The sequence below is a fragment of the Dendropsophus ebraccatus genome, chromosome 12 (assembly GCF_027789765.1).
Source record: "Dendropsophus ebraccatus isolate aDenEbr1 chromosome 12, aDenEbr1.pat, whole genome shotgun sequence".
Taxonomy (NCBI): domain Eukaryota; kingdom Metazoa; phylum Chordata; class Amphibia; order Anura; family Hylidae; genus Dendropsophus; species Dendropsophus ebraccatus.
In genome coordinates this window covers 12616152-12626570 of record NC_091465.1, presented here as the reverse complement: position 1 = coordinate 12626570, position 10419 = coordinate 12616152, and the positions used below count along the sequence as shown (strand labels likewise).

Genomic DNA, 10419 nt, shown 5'->3' with positions numbered 1-10419 from the left:
AAATTATACAAAGCACGGTGTGCAATGTAATGTAATATAAAGCACTCATAGTATTATTATTATTTTATTTATTTTTTTTTCATTATTTTTTTTTTACACTTTTCTGTAAAATCAGGCATAAACATTTCACATGCTCTTCGAAGGGATTAACTTTGTTTGATGTTAACACACATCCCATGACTTTCCCATTGAGATAATGACTTGTGATGTTTGCTCTTTTTTCTAACAAGACTTAAAATGAATTTCTAGTGTTTATATAAAGACATTGAGCCCCGGTGTGGTCACTCTTGGATTAGACAATGGCTTCCTGCACCCATAAGATCTATCATGTACACGGCTTTGATTCGAGACAACATCTGGAGCGTTATTTCTCAGATAAACCTGATATGGTCTTTCGAGACGATACTCTGATATTCCCCATTGAAAATCTGGCAAAAACTTTTTCATTGGGTATGTATATTGATATTTATTGCAACAAAATGTCAATATAAAGTAGTCTCTGTTGAGGATAATGGAGGGCTCATTTGATAGAAGGAAAAGTTACTTTTAGCTTATATTCCCACAATGTCTTTTTTTAGCTGAGTCCAAATAATGTTATTTTATGATATACTGGACGTTACTGAACTCAAACGTCCAAAAAAAGATGCGGAAACATAGCCTTTTTTGGCAATTTGTGACTTACCAGCTTTGACTACTTATATTTTCTGATTTCTTTCAGATTTCAGATTTTTTTTTAAATTAATCTAATTTCTAGTATCTACTGTCTAATGAAATATATTCCTTTGCAAAATGCACCAACATTCATATAATGTTCAGCTTACCACTAACAATGTGTACTGTTGTTGCGTACTGTACTGTTGTCTACATTTTGTGTACTGTACTGTTTTCTGTATGCTCTTCATGGTCTGGGTAATGAGGGTATACACTGCATTTGTGTTTAGATGTAATGTACTGTATATGTTTTATACTCTTGACAAAGATAATTTGTACATTTAATACATGATAACAATAGATGCTGCTGTTTTCTATAAAGTAAAATTATCACTACCAGGGAGCACAATAGGAGGCTTATTACTATTGGGGAGCATAGGACGGGGCATTATCACTACTGGGGGCCACAAAAGGGGTGGGAATCATCACTCTTGGGGTGCACAGGAGGAAGTCATCACTCCTGGGGTGCACAGAAGGTCATCAATATTGGGGAGCACAGGAGGGGGTCATGACTACTGGGAAGCAAGGAAGGGGGATTATCACTACTTGGAAGCAAGGAAGTAGGAGTATCACTACTGGGGAGCATAAGAGGAGGATTTTCACTACTAGGGAACACAAGAAGGGTGATTATCACTACTGGCGAACACAGAAGGGGGATTATCTCTACTGGGGAGCACAGGAAGATGGATTATCACTTTTGTGGAGCACAGGAAGAAGGATTATCACGACTTTGAAGCACAGGAAGGGATATTATCACTACTGTGAAACAAAGGAGGAAGATTACCACTACTGGGGGACACACTAGGGGGATCATCACTATGTGGGGACAGAGGGGTTATCACTACTGAGGAGCACAACAGGGGGCTCATCATTACTGGAGGTGCACAGGAAGGGGGATTATTATTAATGGGGGTGCACAGGAAGGGGATTATTACTACTGTGGGACACAACTGGGGATCATCACTACTGGGGGTGCACAGAAGGGGGAGTGCATCACTACTGGGGGCAAAAAAAAAATATAAAAAAAAATAAAACGCTTGCTAACCCCTTGGAAACCCCCACTCTATTTCTTCAGTGCATGACTATGTCATTTCAGCAAAGAATGTGATGGTGATTTGTTTATTTATTTATTTATTTATTTTTGCCAATGAAAAGGTTAAAAATCCATGGGTTTCCTATTCCAAACAGCTTCTGCATGACTTTCTTAGTAGTTTTGTTATGACCGTACCTGTTGGAACCATGGCATAACCTTTGGTTCATAAGGTACGACCGAGACTGCACTTTGGCCAAAAATCTGCACTAACAGTATTCTGTGTTTTCTTTGCCTTTGTCTGAGCCTAATCTGAACACAAGCTTATTCTTTTTGCTAGGTTCTGTCTGGTCACTTTAGAGTTAACTTTGTTTTGTTTTGCTGATCCTGTGACTGGCAATGTTCTCAGGCAGGCTGCTCCAATCACATTCTGGACCAGACTCCTGGCCTCTTATAAAACATCTCCAGTAGGTTAACCTTGCTGGCTATTGAATTTATGCTCTGGCAAGCTCAGCTGTTACAGTGTTCTGACAATTCTGACCTCTGCTTATTGATCTTGACTATCCTGGTTATCCACCTGCCCTGATCTCTGATTTGTGACCTGACTCTTCTATCTGCCTCCGCTTCTGTACCTTGCTGTCCTATGGCTTTGACCCAGCTACCTGACCTCCCACTATTGTGGGATTGTCTCCGTGATTTTCTGCAGCTGCCTAGGGCTGATAGTGCCAAGTAGGCAGGGACAGTGAGCAGGGACAAGTGCAGGGTCCACAGGCTGTGTCTTCCCTGTTTCTTCCCTTACCGATTGGTACCACTATTTTTACCAAGTTTATTCTATATGCATTGATAATCTCTCACATCAGATATTAGTACAGAGTGCCAGGGAAAACAGATGAAGGGACACACTTACTGACCAACTTCATGGCGTCCAGCTTTTCCAGGTTGTTGAATTTCAAATTTGCTCTGTAATAAATCCCCCCATACCCCGCCCCTTCCAAAAAATAAATCCACCCCCCCTCATATGCAGCAATACAGTTATCCATTTAGGCATTTAGGCTGCTAAGAAAGCTGAGTGGTGACACTGTAGTTCCCCAATACTGACCACAGACCTGCTAATGGATTTTATATACACACAATAAATCACAGGTGCATTTTGGGTGCTTTACATGATCAGTTTATCCTTCATTACAGCTCTATAAAGGTTGTTACCCAGCTTTCCCAGACTGCCATATCTGCTCAGGCTCCCAGTTCCCAGTATACAGATAATACAGCCACACCTTGACCACCGCAATTACCACCATGCTATTACTGAATAAAACTCTACAATATACTAGGACCACTGTGCCCCTATACAGTGACCATATATTGGCAGATACCAGCTCTACACTGTATAAATTATGACAGCGATTTATACAGTATGTAGTGATTCACAACTGACGTCTTCTCACTTTTCTTTTTCTTTTCAATCCAGCCCAGGCCATGACTTTTCTCTGCAGAATATGCCTGAGAAACATATTAGTTTCCTTGCTCCTGCACCTATAGCATTAGGCCTCCTCTGTACCCTAATACAGTATTTAGGTCCCTCTGTATCTCATAGAGTTTTTAGGTCTGCTCCTTGCCCCATATAGCAATTAGTTCCCCCCATGCAATCTATATAGTAGTTAGGCGCCTCTGTGCATCCACATAGTATTTAGGCTTCCTCTGTGCCCCCATATAGTATTTAGGTCCCCTCCATGGCCCAATAGAGGAGCAAGGCTACCTCTGTACACCCATATAGTAATTAGGGTGCTCTGTGTCCCTATAAGGTAGTCAGGTCCCCATTGTGCCCTAACAGAGTAGTTAGTTCCCCTCTATGTCTCAATAGAGTAGCAAGGCCCCCATCTGTGCATCCATATAGTTTTAGGGACCCCTCTGTGCTCCCATATAGTAGACAGGTCCACTCTGCACCCCAATAAAGTAGATAGGTCCCCTCTATGCCCTCAATAGAGTAGTAAGGCCCCCTCAGTGCATTCATATAGTAAGGCCCCTATGTGCCCCTATATGGTAGGCAGGAGCCCTCTGTGCCCCAATAGAGTAGTCAGGCCCCTCTGTGTCATCCAAATAGTAAGTTAGGCCCTTTTTGTGCATCCATACAGTAGTTATGACCCCCCCCTGTGCACTCATATCAGCCCTGCAGGGAGCAGCATGGACGGGTTAATAGATTATTCTCTTTACCCATCCCAGTGGCAGTATGGAGGCTGACGCCCTGTGCACCCGCACTGGTCGCATATAGCTAGGGCCGGCCCTGTGATTGATTCACTGAGAGAGTCTTTACATCTAAGCCTTACTTCTTTAAGTTGGACGTAAAGCATCCAGCCCAGCAAGTCCTCTGTTGCTGAAGTAATCTGTTGCTACATAAAGTATTGTCTTCTTGCTTTTGGCAGGCTGAACAGATTTGCATGACTGGACATAAAGTTAGCCAGCAAATCTACTGACAGTAAGCTAGCGATGCATAAAGTATTGTTGTATTACTGTCCGTTAAATGAATTGAAACTCCCATCAGATTCCACAAGAGTGTGTGCTCCACTCAGGTACATGTTTGTGTAGGACACCTGATAAACTATTATATACGTTACCAGAGAGAGGGGTATTTTTTATCTACAACATATATGAGGTTTTACCATATTAATGTTTAATAATACAATTTTTTTTCTTCAGGTCACATTAGAGGAGATATTTTGATTGACTTCAGTAGTGGTTCGGTGATCCATCATCTCTATGCAGCCTGTGAGTTTTTTAAACACATCATAGTGTTGAAGGCCAGTGACCAATGTATCATGGAGCTCAAGAGATGGCTGGACTCACGGACAGGAGCGTTTAACTGGGAACATGCTGCAAAGCTGCATGCAGATGTAGAAAAGAAAAGGTGAAGTATTTGTCAACATTTTAGGGAACGCCCATTATGTTTTTTCTACTTTGCAGTGCTGGTCTATTCAAGATCAACTCTTATCTTGATATATAAATCTTCATATATCCAATCCTATCCATGATCTCACCCATATGGCGCTGTATCATAATAGTGTACTGTTATATAGGCTTGATCGAACATCGGAAAAAGTTAGGTTCGATCGAACCCGAACCTACAGTAGCCATTTGATTGCTGAAGTCTTAACGGTCCTTACAGGAAGAGGAGACATCTTGGGGACCGCCTGGAATTCTGGGATACAGCTTATTACCTAGGAAAAATGTACAGTGTATGTTCGCTACACCCTACTATGGAATTGGAAAGTGTTGGGGGATGTATACTCCGAGTGCACTACTATTCTAACACCCAAGAATACTTATAAAATAAAAAACGTATGTAGGCTCTCTAGGAGTAAATCCTATAAATCTAATGTTTGTGGAAGCAAATTAATTATATCCTATATATCTGATGCTTGTGAATTTGCCTTCACAAGCATCAGATATATAGGATATAATTAATTTGCTTCCACAAACATTAGATTTATAGGATTTACTCCTAGAGAGCCTACATACGTTTTTTAGCTTACTACCTAGGCTGTATCCTGGAATTCCAGGCGGTCCCCAGGATGTCTCCTCCTTCCACACGGACCGTGAAAACATCAGCAATCAAATATGGAAGGTCCGGATAGGTTCGAACCTAGCTTTTTCTGATGTTCGATCAAGCCTACTGTTATATGGATGGACACAATGTAAGCTTGACATCTACTACACCAAGTCAAGTATCTCTACTGATGTTGTAAACCAATAATTCAGAGCTACAGTAACTACTGGGCTTATTTGCTGCTGGATTCATGATAATTATTGGTCATTCATTATTGGTAATTATTATTTTTTTCAGTGATCAGTTACAGGAAAAAGAAGGAAAAGTGAGATCAGCCGCTCAACATGTGGTGAAATGTGACCTTAACAAAGAAAACATGACGCATCCCATAGTCTTACCACCGGCCGATTGTATCATCAGTGTTTGTTTCCTAGATTTTACCTGTAAAGACCAAGATGATTACATAAGATATCTAAGTAAGATCTCAGAGTTGCTAAAACCTGGAGGACACCTGATATTATTTGGATGTTTAGATATGTCATATTATGTGATCGGGAAAGACAAGTTCCATGCTTTCACATATGATGAGGAATTTGCCAGGAAAGCTCTAGTTGGGGCAGGATTTGTTATTGATGACTGTAAGGTTAAGAAGAGAACGGCTGTGAGTGACCGTACTGACTATAAGGCCGTCATATTCATTGCAGCTCACAAGGAGAAGTAGGTCTAGATAGAACACCACGGGGGTGATTTATCAAAGAGTGTAAAATTTAGACTGGTGTTAACTGCCCACAGCAACCAATCACAGCTCCTCTTTCAATTTACCAGTGCTGAAACGTGAACTGTGATTGGTTGCTGTTTGCAGTTTGCCCCAGTCTAAATTTTACACCCTTTGCTAAATCTGGGCTTACATGTTTAAATGTATTGTCTGGAAAGCAGAAAAGATTATACCTGTTCTCCTCCCCCAACTTCCTCCCTCTGGCCATCTCAGATGCTTACCTTCAGACATGGGGGGGGGGGGGGGGGGGGGCTGGTGCATGTTGTAAGTATGTTGTGTGGCTGAAACTACGCACCACGCACAACGTTCAATAGCTGCCTATTCTGAGATGACAGAAAGAGGTAGTGGAGCACCAGAAAGAGGACCAGGTAGGACCTTTTCAGCTTTTCAGATAATCCCTATAAGGTTGCATGACAAGAGTTTTTAGTATTCTAAAAAGGATATAATAATTTATATTCCTACAACAATTCCAGACTTTTGTGACGCCATTTAAAATGTCATTAAAAAATTCAATGCAATCATTTTGATATAGACCTGCATTATGTTCATGTCGGAACATTTATCAGATTTTGAGAGTCAGATATTTTATCATAAAAAAACAGCAACAACATTTTAATCTTGGTGACAGCAATGCATCTTAAAAAAATTGGAACATGGGCAACACAAGCATGGAAAAGTATGCAACACTACTTAAAAAAAAAAAAAAAGCAGGACGTATAATTTGCAAAAAATTGTTCTAAAAATTAAAAGGGAACCTGTCACCCCCGTGCCCGAACCTGGCCGGTCCCCAACAGAGACCCTTTTACTTACCCCGTGCACGAAGTCCCGCTCCTGGAGCCGATTCCACCGCCAAGCTATCACCGTCGCAAGCCCAGCGCGCACGCATCAGAGATGAGTCCGACTCTCATAGAGAATGATGGCTCCATACATTCTCTAAGAGCATTGGACTCATCTCTGATGCGCGCGCCGGGGGGGGGGGGGGTTGTTATACTTACTGTCCAGGGTCTCCTGACATGCGATGTCTTCTATTTTTTCTACGCCAGCACCCTTATATGCAATCAGCCAATCAGTGGCTGAGGCAGGACATCGCCGCTGCAGCTGCTGGTTGCCTGAGTGGAAACTGCAGGAGTCTCTAATCAGCCAATCAGTCGCTTCAGCAATACCCCACCTCAGCCTCTGGTTGGTTGTTTGCAGATAAAAGAGCTGGCCAGAGGAGGATAGAAGATATCACATGCTGTGAACCCCGGTTGGTTGAGTATAACCCCCTTCCCCCAGAGTACATTCTGGCCCCTAATGGGGGTTAAGTGGGATACTACTATGCATCCTCACTTATTAGGTGCACTTAGCCTGCCCCAGCAAGAAAGGGTTAGAGGATAAGCAAAAAGTATTGTATTACCCCCTAAAGGTTATACAAATCACCAATATACACCTATTACTGGAAATGCTTATAAAGTTATTTTTTTCCCCCTGCACATACTACTGCATCAAGGCTTCACTTCACTTTATGACATCACCATGTTATCCAGGAAGTGACATCACCATATTATCCAGGAAGTGACATCACCATGTTATCCAGGAAGTGAAGCCTTAATGCAGTAGTAAGTGCAGGGAAAAAAACACTTTGTAAATATTTCCCGTAATAAGTGTATATTGGTGATTTGTATAACTTTTGGGGGGCAATACAATACTTTAATAAAAATTTTCACTGGGCTTCTCCTTCAACCAAATTTTTCCAGGGCTCACCCAATGGGCTTCAACCTAATTTTTCCAGGGCTCACCCAATGGGCTTCAACCTAATTTTTCCAGGGATCACCCAATGGGCTTCAACCGAATTTTTCCAGGGCTCGCTTGATGTGCCTCAACCTAATTTTTGGAAGGCTGAGCTGAAGTGCCTACCTGCTACCTTGTTCTTGGAAGGCTGAGCTGAAGTGCCTGCCTTTGAGAATAGTGTATTCAAAAACGAATTGAAGAAGTCAATACAAACACTGCATAGAGATCTAAATAACATATTTTACTTATAAAATTAGGAAAACAGATAACAAAAAACATAAAACAACATAAAAAAAAACCAACGTCTTTGGCGCAACTTGTCGATCTGGCCCTTCAGATTTCTCTGCCCCAGCTGCAGATTTCTTAAGGTGCATATTGCCCCGTATGCCCTCCTAGACAGTTGGTCTGTCTCCTCCGCCAGCTGGTTGAAGGTCTCTATTACTGTTGAGGTAGAAAAGAGTTATGTGATGATTAGAAAACTTATACAGGTGAGTAAGGCCTTTACTATACATTAGTTTGGAGGGTTGGGGGAAGGTTCTTACTGCTGGCTGATAAGGGCCTTGCTTCCATGGGCTCTTGGGAAAAACGACCCGGACAGTCCCCGAGGGTCGGAGCTAAAAAATAAAAGCACAAATTAGCCTGTGTTTTCTAGAAAGAAATTCCATCTGTAACACATGTTATTTTACCTACCATTTGAAGACAAGCTCGATGCTGGAGCCCTTAAGGTCTGTGCTGGAGGCGTCCTCTGGTTAAGTTGGGTCCTTGCTGGCAATGGGGTCAGAGGGGCTGGGTTTCTCAGTGGTGGCAGTGTGGGAGGGTCTGTCCTTGGTAGTGTTGTATGAACTATGCAAAAAGATAAATAAATAAAAACAAAGACCTGCCACTCGCTCTCCCATAGCGGCGGCTCTCCTCTTCTCCCTCCGAGCACATGTGGTGTGTAACGCAGAGGAATCCCCCGGTGGGCCCTACCTATTGGTGGGCCCCTGAGCAGGAGGTTTGCATCCCTGTTTAGCAGCTTCAGGGTGACATATAATCAACCAGTTAGTTTTGTGGAATTTCACCTTTCAAGAAACTTAAGAGGTCGGCTGTGCTGTGCATAGAGCAGGGATGGGGAACTCTCCAGCATGCCTGGACAGCTCCTATACACTAGAACAGGGATGGGGAACTTTCGGCCTTCCAACTGTTGCAAAACTACAACTCAGGTTGGTTTTCATTTAATGAATGACACCTGTTTTTTGATTCACTGAAGATACTACACTATAGTTTGCCTCAGTTTTTTGTATGTGTGTTTATCTGTTGACAGATAAAAGACTATAACCTGTTATACCTGATTTTCGAGTGAATTAACTCTTGAACCGTGATAGCTGCTGGCTGTTTTCTACTGCCTAATATACAAGTCATTAAACGCCAGCGATGCTCTCCTGGGTGAAGTTAAAGGGGATGTCCAGCGCTACAAAAACATGGCCACATGGCCACTTTCTTCCAGAGACAGCATTACTATTTTTTTTGTAGCACTGAATAACCCCTTTAATAGTGATGAGCGAATACTAAAATGCTCGGGTGCTCGTTATTCGAGACAAATATTTCCCAATACTCGGGTGCTCGTTTCGAGTAATGAACCCCATTTAAGTAAATAGGAAACTCAAGAATTTTTGCAGGGGAACCAAGCTCGGCAGAGGGAAGTTCGTGTGAAAACCTGTCAACCTCAGAAAATGATAGAAACACCACGGAAATGGACAGGAAACAGCAGGGGCAGCATGCATGGATGCCTCTAAGGACTGTCTAATCGCACCATTACGCCAAATTCTGGGCAACAGCCTCGTTAAAACTGAGGTAGGCGTATGAACCCCCCAAAAACTCAGCCTGTCACAGCATGGCAGTGAGAACACAGTGAACCATTAAAAAAAGAGTTAGCATATGAAGCACCCCAAAATTTATGGGCGGGCATCCATCATATCAGAGCAGCGTTTCATAGACTTATTGCCAGCCACAGCGGACATAGTAAGGGGCTCAGTTGAGCCACCTTTTGCTTGTTTAATTTGTTATGTCTTCTTAATCTGTGAGCTGAATGTCGCATCTGACACTGTTGGCGGATAAATTGAAATGTGGCGCCACCGCACTCATTCCACATTGACTGTATTATACAGAGTCAGTGCTTCTAGTTGACACCTAGGTAATAGATCTATATAGGTGTTGACATACATACACACGGAATTAACCCTTGATGAACCGTCAAGGATAGACAGGGAAACGCGTTGGGTTTTCTTATTATTTTGTTTCTGTATCGTGTTGTTTGCTCTTCATGTGTGGAGATTGTCCCATATAGGAGTTTTTCTGGCAATTTTTGGCTTACCCCTTACCAGAGTGGTGTGTGTGGTGGCGTTTTTAAAGTTTTACACGTAAAAATAAAAATAAAAGTTATATTTTAAAATATGTGATACGCCTCTGTGATATTTTTCAATTGTACGTATCCGGGCCCCCTTTACTGTTACTGCTACTGTTATCTGGGTGGCTGTTCTGTGATAAACCCCAAAATTTAGCCTGACACAGCATGACGGTGAGAACACAGTGAACCATTAAAACAGAGTTAGC

At 42.2% G+C, this 10419-nt stretch overlaps 1 protein-coding gene across 1 annotated transcript; it reads left to right on the top strand.

Moving 5' to 3' along the window:
• The first annotated feature begins 299 nt into the window (after nucleotides 1-299).
• LOC138769752 (nicotinamide N-methyltransferase-like) lies at nucleotides 300-6085 on the top strand. Its single transcript, XM_069948397.1, has 3 exons — nucleotides 300-450; nucleotides 4436-4643; nucleotides 5580-6085. Exons 1-3 carry the CDS (start codon nucleotides 300-302, stop codon nucleotides 6001-6003), a joined length of 783 nt encoding a protein of 260 aa, XP_069804498.1. The 3' UTR covers nucleotides 6004-6085.
• Nucleotides 6086-10419: the final 4334 nt, after the last annotated feature.

Coding starts and splice junctions, on each gene's coding strand:
- LOC138769752 (XM_069948397.1), top strand. CDS start 300: ATGGCTTCCTGCACCCATAAGATCTATCATGTACACGGCTTTGATTCG. Junction 451..4,435: donor GGCAAAAACTTTTTCATTGG/GTATGTATATTG, acceptor TTTTTTCTTCAG/GTCACATTAGAGGAGATATT. Junction 4,644..5,579: donor GCAGATGTAGAAAAGAAAAG/GTGAAGTATTTG, acceptor TATTTTTTTCAG/TGATCAGTTACAGGAAAAAG.